This window comes from Camelus ferus, chromosome 20, assembly GCF_009834535.1.
Source record: "Camelus ferus isolate YT-003-E chromosome 20, BCGSAC_Cfer_1.0, whole genome shotgun sequence".
NCBI lineage: Eukaryota > Metazoa > Chordata > Mammalia > Artiodactyla > Camelidae > Camelus > Camelus ferus.
In genome coordinates this window covers 24,416,051-24,430,555 of record NC_045715.1, presented here as the reverse complement: position 1 = coordinate 24,430,555, position 14,505 = coordinate 24,416,051, and the positions used below count along the sequence as shown (strand labels likewise).

The 14,505-nt window shown below is 38.8% G+C and overlaps 1 protein-coding gene across 1 annotated transcript; it reads right to left on the bottom strand.

The window, feature by feature from the left end:
- Positions 1-232: 232 nt before the first annotated feature.
- On the bottom strand, positions 233-9,262 carry SRSF3 (serine and arginine rich splicing factor 3). Its single transcript, XM_006195298.3, has 6 exons — positions 9,122-9,262; positions 7,120-7,327; positions 5,728-5,862; positions 3,530-3,568; positions 3,211-3,297; positions 233-3,031 (listed from the first exon to the last, which is right to left on the bottom strand). Exons 2-6 carry the CDS (start codon positions 7,323-7,325, stop codon positions 3,004-3,006), a joined length of 495 nt encoding a protein of 164 aa, XP_006195360.1. The 5' UTR covers positions 7,326-7,327; positions 9,122-9,262; the 3' UTR covers positions 233-3,003.
- Positions 9,263-14,505: the final 5,243 nt, after the last annotated feature.

The following is a 14,505-nucleotide window of genomic DNA, read 5'->3' as shown; positions in this document are numbered from 1 at the left end:
TCTGCAGTCCCAATAAGGGGTAAGTTGTATGAACAAAATCAAGCAGTTACACTATGTTTATCAAGACAAATTTTCAATGTATCTTCTTAGAACCTCACAAGTATGCTGTATACAGCTGAATTCTTTTTAAGTATTCAATGAATCTTTAACAGGATTAAGAGAATTTGTGTGGACACATAAAACTGAATTCAACACTATCAGATTTTTTTGATAAAAATATACTCCAACCCAGTTTTTCTTCAGCTACTTTAATTATAAAAATCTTTCATGTTCTCAAAAAAAAGAAAAGAAAAACCAGAAGGCAACAGTCTAGTACAAAAATATACAACTAGAAGACATTACCCACCAAACTAGATCTGACAACTAAATCATGTTTAGGATTCTGAAAATAAAAGCACATTTAAGACAAAGTACTAAACCAGTGGTTCTTATATAACCAGGGATGGGAAAACTAATCAATGTGCCTGGAATCAGGCTGTGATTTTGAAAAACTTCTGTCATTCCAGATAAAGCGCAGTACGAATATGAACTAAATGACTACAATAAAAAGCAACCAGGATTTCCCATCCAGACAGGAGTCTAACTAAAAAGGTAGAGATGCCATCTACTGACCATGTGATCTTTTGAACTGGAAAGAGTATAAACCTAGATAAATGGTATCTACATCTCATAAAATTTCTCTAATTTATCTTTGTCTTCACCTTTTTCTGCTTAAGACATGGAAGTCATAAGTAACCCACAATGAACTGAGAACTACAAAATGTTATATATTCTTGCAAGTATAAAAACCAACTATAATCTTCAAATGTTATGTTTCCTTACATTATCACCAAGTATTAAGTGACCTCTCGTGAACACATGTAATCACTACCCCAAAAGTCAAGTTTTTGTGACTGCTTTCATTAACATACTCAACTTAGGATGCATAACAACTGGCTAAAGGGACTTGTAATTTCAGAAATTACAGGAACTATAGACCTTTTAATAGCCATAATGTAAATGCAGAATGCAAGGGTTTAACCATTTCTGTCTTCCTTTTTTTTTCTACAAGCCATAAACCTGTGCTAGGGCTTCTGGTTAAAGTGATTACAAATTTGGACCGTAAGGTCAGATAGCTCCCTGAGGTTGACTTTTTATCAGGTTCTGTTTAGCCACATTATAGCCATAAGCTACCATCCTTTAAAAAAAAAACTTTCAGCAAGTTGCTTACTGCCAAAAATGCCCTTATAAATTTATAAGAGCAGTGTAATTATTGATGTACCATATTACTTCCATGAATTATTAGCTATCTTGCCTTGCTCCTAACAAAGTTTAGGCTATGAAATGTCAAGACTAAAGGCCCAAAGCCAGAGCTCCCAGTAAGTCAACAGGCAGTCTCAAAGTGTCTTCTATATTAAGGCTCATACTGAACTTCACTGGCAATTCTCCCGTGTCACCAATAACTCTCTTCTCCCGATAAGGACCACTGGAAATAACTTTAGAACCTACATCTTATAAAATATCCTTAAAGATTAAAGCAATGACTTATCTTTCATATTAAAGACAGTACAGCATAATCCAAAACTATCTTTAGCACATTTAAGGAAACTAAGCCACAAGACTGTTGCATTAATCTACTTGCACAAAAATTTGAAGTCACAACTCCTCTAGATTTCTAAGAGGAAAGTTATGCAGGCCTCCATAGTCAGTTCTGCACTTACATTTGGACCATAGTGGATTTTACATCATGGTGGATCAATCTAGAATTCCCATGCAACCTCAAATTATATAAAATGGAAGCAATTTTTAAAGCTTTGTGGAAAGCTCTCATGCTAATGATAAAAGCCTTTTTTATGGTAACTTTGGGTTATAATATATCAGATGGCTGTACTTTAAAATGTTGGTCACTGAGTATCAAAGACTTTGAACTGGCTTCTACTCCTAAAAAAAATGTATTACCACTTAGGTGGACAACCAAAAATTCCCTTTTCTTCAAAAGCCTCAATTGTGTTTCTTACAAAGTAAGATTTGTGTAACCAACTGCCTTTTATGGGACAAGAAACTATGGTAATAGTGGGTTCGACTATTACATAATTATGCTAATATTTTTATTGTCAAAAGCACTTTACAAGAAAATAAGTATGGCTTCCAATAGGAATGTTATACCTGGACTTGGTACCAAGCTCACAGATTTTACTTTTGCAAGGAAAAACAGGCTTTCAGGTTAAACAACAATTGTAACCAAAACTTTAATCCCAAGGATTCTCACAAAACATTACAAATGACAGCATGAAAAAAAATCTTGCACAGTAACTCAGAAGTTCAGCTCTACAATGTACCCTTAAACTGGCAGGACACTGGTATCTTGGATAGTCTCAAATTTCCCAATAAAGAATGTTACAAAAAGCTATGTATTCATATACAGCAATCACAAAAAGAACTTATGACCTAAAGCAAAGGTAAACTAACTTTCTTGAAACTTAAGATTCTACACCAACTGGACAACCTCTTGTCCAGTGTGAAGACTAGTGAGATTTTAAAACCTCTAATCTAGCTTAATGGTGCAGCTTTAATTTTTACCTGCTGGCTTTTATTCATAGCAGCTTTTAGACTGCTTGTTCAACTATAGCTGCATACCATATCCCAGCTATGCAAAGTCATTACAATTTTTGCCAGTTTTGTTTCCATAGTATTAATCACACTTTAGCTGGAGGAGCTAGAAGTTTATTATAGAGGTTTATTATGTCTATGTATGACTAAAATTCAAAGCAAATTCAATTTTGCTTAAGGGAACATTGTAAAGTAACAATTCTTGGTATTACATGCCTCATATGATCCATTTTAAACCATAGAGAATTACATCTTTATGTGTCACTGTTCCAAGAGACAAACAAATGTGAACAGCTAAAACATCTTAAAAATGCACCAAGCTTATGAAGTCTCAAACAAAACTTGAATTTTCTGTACATACTCCTGTCAAATGAAGTTATTTCCTGTACACCACTCCTCTTGCAAACAGGTCTTCTATTTCCTTTCATTTGACCTAGATCGGCTAAAGAAACAGAAAAACAAAAGTTACACCTGTAACTTGATTACACTCTGATGTCATCCAAAGACTTTTCATGGTAAAGTTATTAAAATTGTGTCAAAATGGCTTAAGAGACGACCTGTTTGTTTTTAGCACATTACGTATGCAAGGTCTTACATGGCATAGATCATTAAAGATCTTACCTACGAGACCTAGAGAAAGAACGGGATGGCTTGTGATTTCTTTCCCGAGACAGCGATCTCTCTCTTCTCCTATCTCTAGAAAGGGACCTGAAGTCAGAGAAAAGAAAAATAGGGCCATTCAGAACTATACACAACAAATATTTCCAAGTTTCTGAAAACTAAAAAGCTGGTTCATTCTTACAACTGGCTCTACATGCTATTTAATTCATTACTAAAATCAAAGTCTATTACCAATAACCACATCGCTTGGAAAACACCTTAGGAACAGCAAAACACTTGCATGCCTAAGAATGTGGCCCCCAAAATGGTAGTTATTTACCTGCTCCGGCTGCGAGAGAAGCTTCTCCGTCTTGGAGATCTAAAAGCAGAAACAGGAAAATTAGGCTAACTGTCGATTAGCATTTATGGCGTGAGGCATTTCCCAACTTTTCAATCTCACTGTTGGGCCCAGTGAATGTGCCGAAGAACTGGCACCCATCGTCCAAAAAATTAAAAATTAAAAAAAAAAGAAAAGAAAAAAAAAAAGGCATAGAAGGATTAAGGAACCAAAAGCTCAAGTGAAAAGCAGGTATTCCAACCATGGATTCACTTTAACAAAGAATGCTTCACAGCAGATCTGTCCAATGCAAGACTTCACGTCAAACTAACTTCACTACCCAAACACCACACCAAAATGTAGTCCCACAAGTAGTTCCAAAAACAGTACCATAAACCAGTATTTGGAACCCATGCAAACCTGTAAGTCCATGACAAGACTTAGGTACCAGGTGGATAGTGTAATTCTGTGAAAACGCGCTAGGTGTAAATATTGATGCCATTAAGTGCTACATTAGAACTGCATTTGTGATCGTCACATTTAAGAGTGTGTTTAGGCTTATCAAAATTACCTTAGCTTGGCCCACTTCACCCCCAAAATTTAAAAAATTTGAGAACTGTTAGTAAAACCATTTAAAGGTGATAGGATACAACAAATTTTTGCTAGAAAAGAAAGCTAAATCTGTTAGAGTTATTAAAAATTTTAGTTTGGCATCTCACACATGCAAATAAGTTTCACTTGAAGGTCTAGTTACATTATGAGTTCCCTATCACCCTTAAAAGTTTTATTCAAGCAATATATATGTACGTTACCATTCAATTATGCACAGCCAGCCTTTGATCCAGAAAAAAGAATTACTTTAAGCCGCTTACTCCTTATTTTAACCAGCAGTAAACTGTATAAGCAGGAAAAACTTACTAGTTTTTGGGTTTCAACAAGCTAGAAATGGTGAGGTGAGGCTGCCGGACTGACGGCCAGGAAGAATTTGCTGAAAAGGTTTTGCCAGATGTTGCGTTGGATTTAGTTGGTTGGCGAAGGGGGTGTTGTGGATTTTTCCTGCTTTTTTGTTAGCCGAAGGCTGCTGCTGTAGTTGTTGTGAAGACATTTGGTAAATAAACAGCTGAGCTGATTGGCCAGGAATGTGTGGGCGGTCGAGGTGGCTGCTGCCGATTTGGTTAAGGTTGGAGAGAAGGCTGAGAGAAAACAGCATGCTCGGGAACCAAAGGGCGGTGCAACCTGACGACTGGCCATGCCTGGGTCATGTGAAACGACACCAGCCAAGCTGAATGGGGCGCGCTGGTCACATGACGCTGAAAGGGCTAGTTGACTGGCTAATGCAGACTCAGAGGGTGGTGAGAAGAGACATGATGGTGACTCTGTAACGGGGTTCATTTTTATTAATAGATGGACCAAAAAGCACAAAAAAAAATGAAAAACAAGCCATCAGTACAACCATCTATTAGCTAACAAATACTCTTTATTATGATGGGCAACAGTGTGTTGTTTTGTCTTTCAACACAGCAAAAGGGGCAAGATTTTGAACTCCTATCTCCTAGAAGGACTCCACTCACCTGTAAGAGGTAAATTCAGTCCTATAGAAACTATTTTGAAGTTTTGAGGAGATGTGGAGTCAGCATCCAGACAATACTGCCTGGCCCAAGAATGATGCCATTTTCAATTATAAAAAAAACTGAATTCTCTCCTATTTGGGTTTGAAGAACAGATGACTGGGATTACTTTAGCCCCCTTTTTTGGTCAGTGACTTAAGTTAGTTTCAGAAATGATATCTAATTTACCAGTTAACATTAAAACAGCTGCCTGTTTGATAAATATTACAATCGTGCTAATAGTAGAAAACACATTTTTGTGAAGAGCTAGAGTTGAATGTAATGTCTGTCATTATGGAGTCAAGAAATGGAAAAAGGCCTAAATTGAAGTATAAGGGAAGACTTGGAAAGATGCAACTAGAAGATGAACTAGAAGATAGATCCAAGATAGAAGTTACTCACTACCAACATGAACAGTGATCTAAAGACAAAAGCCAACACTCAGCACAACTCACATACCCCAAACTACACCCAGCAAATGTTTCATAAAAACCTCTGATTCTTCAGTTTAAAACCCACCAAAAACTTTAAGAGAAATACCTGCTCCTATTAGCTACTCCATTACATCAATACCTCTAAACACGCTCTAAGTACCTGCGGCGGGGTGGAGGACTCCTTCTCCGATAATCATCTCGAGGGCGACGACCCCAAGAGGGAGGTGGTCCACGATTTCGACTTCTCTTTTCACCATTGGACAGTTCCACCCTTACTCGGCAGCCACACAGTGTTCTAGGGGGCAAGAAATGTTAAATTTAAAGCAGCAAAGTTGACCTTCAAGTGTATCAAAGCAAAACAAAACAACTCTCCTATAGTTAGCTTCTTTGCAAAGAACATACCTGAATGTCTGCAGAATCCTTAATACCAAAACAAATTTCAGTTCCCTCATTTTTTTCTAGTAAAGAACACCAACTTCCTTACATCTTTGTTAGTCAGACCATTGGGCTCAATGTTAACAGCTGCAATTTAAGTGTGAAAACCTCTGGATTCATCCTCAAAGAACTAGTTCATCTGTACATCCTATTGTGACTTCCTCTGAGGTCCCAACAACTGTTTACTAATCTTACTATACTGTATTCATCGGTCTCCACCTCCCCCCCCAACCAATTAAACAGCAATAAACAGGACAGAAGCATTCTGGTCATTTAACGTCACCATCTCCCCCCAATCACCACACAATAGTTGACACATACATAATAAACTGCAGCTGAGAATACAGAAAAATAGTTATCTCCCACCTTTTCATTGGTCCACAAACACTGAATTTAGATAAGCCACTTAATTTGGAAAATGACTAGGAAGAGGTGGGACCCTGGAAAATTTTTAATTTCTGTAATCTACTTAAATAAATGACCTTTTATAAAGCTGTACTGCCAACCCTCAGACCCCTTAATTTTGGGATCTTGAAAATTGAATTCTTGCTTTCATGAAATCCAATGGTTTTCAAAACCAGGAAGGAGAAGGGAAACAACACCTGTTCACTGGAAGACACAGGTGTTACAACAGGTAATAGGACACTGTAAATGCAAAGGGAAATAGCTGTATGATCCACACACTTCCCAAACTATTTCAAACCTGTGTAAAAGATAATGGTACAATAAACCCATGTAACCACTATCCAACTACAATCAGTTTGTGGCCACAAGGCCATGTTTGATTCCACAATTATTCTACAAACAATTGAAAGGGGACAACAGTGCTCTATGGAAGGTTTAGATTCAAACGTCTCAAGGGTTTTCTGAATGCACCTATCCACTCAACCAAGGACTGTTAAAAGTTACTTTCTTCAATGGTCAACTGAACAGAAATGTTTCCTACATACCTTCACTAAAACTGTTCAGTCCTTTTGATTCCAAAAACAGGTTTATGTGAATCTCCAATAACATCAACTTCAGACAGCCAAGAAGCCATCTAGAAGTCACGTATCCTAGAGATTTTAAATATTAAAACACAAGCAACATTTACCATTAGTATAAATTAGTAAATTACCTCCCATCTAGCTCTCGGACAGCATCCGCTGCATCTCGAGGATCTTCAAATTCAACAAAAGCAAAGCCAGGAGGGTTTCTAGCAACCCAAACACTTCGGAGTGGTCCGTAATAGCCAAAAGCTCGTTCCAATTCAGTCTTGTTACCATTGTTTCCAAGATTACCTACATAAACTTTACAGTCCAATGGACAGGAATCACGATGCATTTCTGTAACAAAAAGAAAATACCCCAAATATCATAATCCACACAGTGAAAAAAAACTAGTCTTTGGAAAGAATTCAAAAATACTAAAAACCAAAAAAGTAAAAGTACTGCCCTTGAAACACCCAGACTCACCCCAATCGTTACAGATAACTGCCTGGAAGCCAGCACAAATTGCATTAAAAATAAAACAAAAGACTGCCTCCCCAAAAAAATGGGGGGGAAAAATACCCTGGAGGAGCATTTACCACAAAGTAGGCAGTTAGGGACTTTACCTGCTATTTCAATGAACCTCAAAAAATTTTTTTTCAACAGGCACTGAGAAAGGTAAGCAAATCCTGAAGACTCAAAAACAAAATGAACTGTAAACTGACAATACTTAAAAAAAAAAAAACCGAAATGAAATGCTTAAGAAATACAGCAGTTAAGGCTAAACCACTAGAAAAGTGATACAAATGTGCCTTCACAAGACTAAACTTAACCAGCCTCATAATCCACAAGCAGCAAGACAAACTTTTTAAATTGTACCTCACTGTATTCTCAACAGCCAAAAGATGTTAACCCAAGTTCAGCAACAAATGGTTAAATTATCCGCAACAGAGGAATGAAGTACAATTCAAGAATGAAGTACTCATAAATGCTACAAACTTGAAGGCTGGATGCTAAATTAGATACCAGACGCAGAACCGCACAAACTTATTTAGACTCCACGCATATGAAATATCCAAAATGGGTAAATCCATAGAGTAGTGGCTACCAGGGGCTAGGTAGGGGAGGAGTGGGATAGGGCAAACAGGGAGTGGCTACTTAACGTGTACAGCTCTCCTTAGGGGGTATAAAATGTTTTGGAACTAGAGGTGATGTTGCACAACATTGTGACTGTACCAAATACCTCTGAATCGTGCACTTTAAAATGAATCTTACGTTACTTTCACCTCGGGTGGGGGTAATAGGTATTCGTTATGATTTTACGGCACTTTGTGGGCTTACATCTGATAAATCACTACTTATAAAGGCGCCTCAGCAATAAATCTAGTCAACTTATAAGCCAGTATCAATTGCACAGAAAAAGCAGCCTGTCCCATAACTCAGCTGAAGGGCTGTTGACAAACACCATGTTCTCACTCTGGGCTAATCAAATTTTAAAAAGCCAGTCCAGACACATCCTATTTGCATGACCTCACCCTGTGCCCAAAAGTTCTGAGACTAAATCATTGCTAGGGAATGGGGGGGGGGGGGCACTACCGTGACCAGTTTCAGGCCTACGTATTAACAGGAAGCAGCTACAAGAACAATTCAGCTCAAGGAAGATCGGTTTCAAAAAAAAAAACAACTAGATTCAGGCTGTATAAAGTGAAATCAAGTTAAAATTACAAAAATGAGGTGACTACAGAAATCATTTAATATGGGTCGAAAGATCCAGTCTTGATTCGTGACTTGAAAAAATCCTGAGAAGCTACCTGAGAAAACGTGCCCCCCCCCCACCCCCAAAAAAGGCGCCATAAATTCAAAGGCCGCGGCCCCGAGTACAACCGATTACCGAGTTCCTCTTCGCCTCAACTCTCGGGCAATCTCACTTTCTGGCTTATCACTCCCAGTGAAGGGTTAAAAACACCTCCACTTCCAGACCTGGGAACATCCTCCCAAGGGCCGAGAGCCCCCGCCACCGCCCCGTGCTGAACGTCACAAAATGGCGGCTGCGTCTCTTTGTCTCAGTCTGGCACCGCCATTGGCCCGGCCCGACCTGGGTCCTGTTAAGTTCCACTTCCCACTTCATTTCTTAAGTCGCTGGTCTCTTACCGAGATCTTGTGTTAAAAACGCGGAGGCTCAAATCCACACACCCTCGGCAGGGTCGTCCCGCTCCCCACACGCGAGACTCCCGCAGATGCTCTCGCTGACCTGGCGTCCACGAAATGGCGGACCACCGCCTTCTCCCCGCCCTTATTTATACGCCAACTGGAGTCACATGATTGGACGGGCTCGCCCAATGAAAAGCGGAGGAGGTCGTGACGGAGCAGCTACAAACGCAGCGAGAACCGCGGTTACTGGGAGCGCGCTCTGGCTGTGCCGCCTTGTCCGCGGAGACGAGCGCTGTTACGCTCTGGTCGCCTGAGGCCCGGAGAGTGTAATTTCCCCGCTGCAGACATTCGAGTTACCCTCAGTCCCCCCTCCCTCATCTCCAAATAGGCTAGGGTTCCCAGGCGCCTTTAGAGCCTTTTGCTTCTAATGAGATTAAAGTATTAGATGAATTCACTAATTACTTTATCCTTGTGAGCGGTTAGGCTGGAACTAAGACCGTCAGTTTTGCAAACGTGCTACGGAGTTGCTCTCAAGGTCACGGAACTGTTTGTGACTGAGCTGCCACCAGATTGTGCCCGCCCAGGTCCCACACTTAAGGAAAAGCCCGATCCTGGAAGGGCTGCCCAACTCTGGCTGGTTTTCCACCTCTCACCCAAACTGCAGGATTTGGCAGAGATGGTAGCGTCATCATCCTGGACTCTTGAAATGTTTACTAGAAACTCAATGGCAAATGAGACTGGTCAGGCAGTCTGGAAACGATCACCTTTAGCAAATAACAGTGAAAGAAGGTTCCTGAAGAAGATTGAATTTAAATTCTGGGACGCCAAACGAGTGCCAGCCTGTCTCCTTGCAACGGTATTGACCTGGGGGCAGGGGTGGGACCCATGGGTCATTCACACTTCACTTTGTTTTCCACTTCCATAAAAAAAAAAGAACACAGCCACGAGAATAATTAACTCTGGGGAGAGAAATACCGCGAATGTGTCAAAAAAAATCACGAAGATCTCCCTCTCTAAAACAGTGAGTTCAGCTAGGAAGTTTGCCCGGTATTCCCTACCCCCTTTCAGTGGAGTCTAACTTATTGCTAAAATTTATTTAAATTTGCTCTCAAGAAAACAATAACCATTTGTATGTTTCCGCCATTAGCTGAAAGCTATGCCAATTATTTACTTGTTTTGTTTCTCCCAGATATTTTCTTTTGAAGCCGTATCTCTTATTGTGGCTCTAAAATGTTTATCTGTAGCGGGGAGAAAAAAGATTTAATGGCTCTGAGCCTTAGTTTTCTTACCTGTAAAATGGGATTTCATACCGCAAGGAAGAGAGGAAATGGGAAGTACTTTTGTTGAGCCAGGCCCTGAGCTAGATTTACTTGGGATGTTTCCCAGGCGAGGCATTCTAGCAAATGCTTTCTGTTTTTCTTTTTAATTTTCTTTTTCTAAATGCTTTTCTCTTCTGGCTCACTTACATTTTCTCTGATTTACTCCCCTCCTTCTGTGAAAGCTTTTCTCCAATTTTTACTTCCCTCTATCAAAGCAATGCCTTTGAAGTCAGGCACTGCTTGATTTGGACCACAGAATTGCTACTTAGTGCTAAAGTGTCTGGAGAAGAATCCCTTACCCTCGGGATTGGTTTCCTCTCTGTAAAATAGGATAACTACAACAACCTTGCAGGGTTGTTATGTGCTGTCTGCCCGCACAGGAACTTCACTTTTTGCCTGGAAACAAGCCTGGCACACAGCAGGTTATCAATACACATTTGTTTATTTAATTAGTTAAGTGATGTGTGTAACTCATTTGGCACAATATTTGCCCCCCAAAATGCTGACTCTTTTAAAATGTTCTTTTCACACTTCAATATCCCGTTCTTTCCCACCGTTTTTCCTGGGTTTTTGTTGTTGTTTGTGTATGTAATGCTAGTCTAGCATGCATCTTTCAATGGAGCACTCTTAATCCCTCCAACCATATTCTCAAACACCTCTTGAACCTCTCTGCCCATCCACTCACCCATTCCATCTTCTGGTAACTGCAGCTAAGTGAATTATCCATTTAAATTATGGAATATTTTAATGTTTCTTTAAATGTATTCAACCACTAACCACTGTGGTCTAGATCCTACCACCAGAGAAAGCTTCACGAGACCACTTCTTAATTTCTTGGACAGGAAATGGGGATCATGTGTTGTAGTAAACAAACATCTGTTGATTTTCTCTGAGGAACTACTTTTCTCACAGTAGTCCACATTATTGATTTAGGTGTGGTTGGGTCCTACACCCTACTTTTTCAGAAGTAGAGACATGAACACCCTGGTTAATTAAATCATTCTGGTTCTTAGTGCCCCTCTCTACCCACCCCTGTTAGTTCAGGAATGGATGAGTAATCCAATTAGACCTGTCAGTTAATGGCACTTGTAATTTTAAAAATTACAATAACTTCAGAACTTTTAATAGCTAACTTAAATGTAGAATATAAGGGTTTAACAATTTCTAGCTTCCATATTTTTTACAAGCCATAAACAGTGCTAGGGCTTCTGGTTAAAGTGATTGCAAATTTGGACCCTAAAGTCAGATAACTCCCTGAAGTTGACTTTATATCAGGTTCTATCTTAGCCACATCATAGCCATAAACTATTATCCTTTTAAAGAAACTCTTTCAATTTAAGATTCTGCAAGTTGTATACTGCAAAAAATGCCCTTATAAATTTGTAAGAGCAGTGTAATTATTGATGTACCATATTACCTCCATGAATTCTTAGCTATTTTGTCAGCACTGCTGCTAGGCCAGCCATTGAGAGATGTGCTCCCTTCCTCTGATTGCTAGGGTCCTGAGCCTGGCAGCCATCCTCTTTCCAAGAGGGAGAAAGCAGCCTGCAGTGGACCCAACCTAAAGAGAGGGAAAGCTGAGAGTTGGGGAATAAGGAGCTCTAGAACGCCTGTTTAAGAAGCGCTGAGCCCAGTTCCACTTTTGGGATTCTTAATTGAACGTACAAGTTCCTTGCCTCTTCCCCTGATTTGCCTAAGCTACTTTGAGTTCGTTTTTTTCCTGTTACTTGCAAACAGGATTCCTAATACAGAAATTACTCTGACACAGACTTCTCAAGTCTGAGAACCATGGCTCTAAGTTATCTTCCAAGTCTAAAATTCACCTGTTATCAATTTGATAAATGGGGTTTTTTTTTTTATTTAAGAAAGAAAAAGTTATTGATGGCCGAGCATTTGTATCTATGTACGAGAATTAAAACTTTAAATATTGTGATTGACTTCAGGTGTTCATGAAGGAAAATCTAATAAGAGCATGGGCCATAACAATAGTTCTTAACTACTTGGTTCAGTTAGTGTCCTGGCAGGAGAAAAATAGCATACTCAACAAAAGGTTAAATGAAGAGGCAGTTTTTTTCAGAGGTATGTGGGTAAGGAAACCCAGAAAGGGTGGGGTGGAGGGGGAGCTTCCAGTGGCAGCTCTTAAGCCCAGTGGGGAAAAGAAGGGAGCAGTGTTACCGGGCCAGACAAATGCTGTAGCTTTGAAGAGAGGCCATGATGGCCTTAGGTAGAGGAACTGTGGCAGCCGAATTTGGGCATGGGGAGGGGTGGTCCGACATAACTGGGCTGCTCTCTCTTCCCATAGTCCCATTTTTCAATGGTGCCTCCCATTGCCCAAAACTAGCTGGAAACCTGAGGGCAAAAGAGCTGGGTGATGCAAGCGCAGGTCGCCTTCCAGGGCGCAGAATGAGGCAGAGAAAACTGGAAACTGAGCTAGGGTTGTATAGTCCAATACAGCAGACACTAGGCTCATGTGGTTATTTGAGTCCTAATTGAGATGTTCTATAAACATAAAATACAAGCTGGATTTCAAACATTTATTATTTTAAAAAAAGAATGTAAACTATCTCACTAATTTTTATGTTGATTACGTGTTGAAATGATAATGTTTTTGTTGGGTTAAATAATGTATTGGGTTAAATGAACTGTATTATTAAAATTAACTTAAATCTATTTATACTTTTTTATGTGGCTACTAGAACACTTAAAATTACATGTATGGCTCATATTATATTTCTGTTGGACAGTGTTATTTACAGGGAAAAGTGGAAAATAACCTCACACAATTACAACAAATACTCATTTAAAAACTCATTTTAATTTTGTATCTTGGACAACTATGTGAAAATAGTGTTTCTGCAAGTTACATATTTAAAGCTTTTTTAAAAGCATAATCGCCTTGACACTTTGAGGTATTACCCTTCTATGTATTTTTATATGATCCCCTGAAACAGTTTTTTGGATCATATTACATATTTAACAATCATTCATTCAGTCAAGAAGTATTTGTTAAGTACCTTCTATTTTTCAAACACAGATGGATTTGGAGGAAAAAGTAAGATAAAACAGAGTCACAGGCTGCCATCATGGGGCTAAGTCCCAATATAGTGGGGAATTAGAGATAATCACACAAGTGGTTGTGAAATTACTTATGTAGAAAATAGTCTGTAGAGGGAAATGGTGTCTTAAGAACATATGTCACAGGAAAGATTGACTTGAGTAGTTAAACCAAAGATGACTTCCTGGAGGAAGTGATAATTTAGTGATAACAGGAGATATCTGACAAAGTTTGTCAGAGGAGTGAGAGAATGTTGCTAGAAGAGGGTACAGAATATGTAAGTCATGTAGTAAGTTAGAGGAACTAAAAAGAAAAGGAGGGGGAAAAAGACCAGTGTGGTTAAAGCACAAAATGAGGAATAGATTTGAAATTTTATTAATATGAAAAATGTTCATTTTATACATGTATTTATTCATATATCACGAAGTATTTGCCAAGTGCCTACTAAGTGCTTTCAGTGAAGCAAAGTCACTTTCATTCAGTCAATAAACATTAACTAAGTACTTATTATGTTTCTCTCTGGAAGGTTCAGAGAGCTGCTATAATCAGATGTTGGAAGTGTATGCACCCAGGAGATTTTCCACTTCCTTCATATAGAAGATTCCAGGTGACAATTGGACTTTTTTATTTTTTAATGGGTGCTCTTGTGCCTGAAAAAGAATAATGATGGATTCTGGTGTTTTGATTAATATTAAATTTACCAAAGTTTCAAATTCTTAAATCTAGTTCTTTTTGTATGGTTAAGCTAACCTTCCAATCATTGTTATATTTCCTTCTAAAAATCTAATGTTTTTTCATAAGTTCAATAATTTCCACTGTCCTTAGATAAATCTTTAATAGAATCAGAAGTTAAGCAGAATTTCTCTAAACAAGTAAACTTATTTATACACTTGAATGATTTAACTTCTTTAAATGTATCGAGTAGCATTTGTACATTTAATACATTTAATTTTCTGAAACATTTTAAAGGTCTATTATAGTAGACTTAAAATTCTAACAAGCAAGATAGC

Bases quoted from the DNA above. Each gene is read 5' to 3' on its own strand.
- SRSF3 (XM_006195298.3), bottom strand. From the start codon at position 7,325: ATGCATCGTGATTCCTGTCCATTGGACTGTAAAGTTTATGTAGGTAAT. The intron at 5,863-7,119 runs GTAATTTACTAA...CTTGCCCCCTAG, and splicing joins GTCCGAGAGCTAGATGGGAG to AACACTGTGTGGCTGCCGAG. The intron at 3,032-3,210 runs GTAAGATCTTTA...CTGTTTCTTTAG, and splicing joins TCTTTCTCTAGGTCTCGTAG to CCGATCTAGGTCAAATGAAA.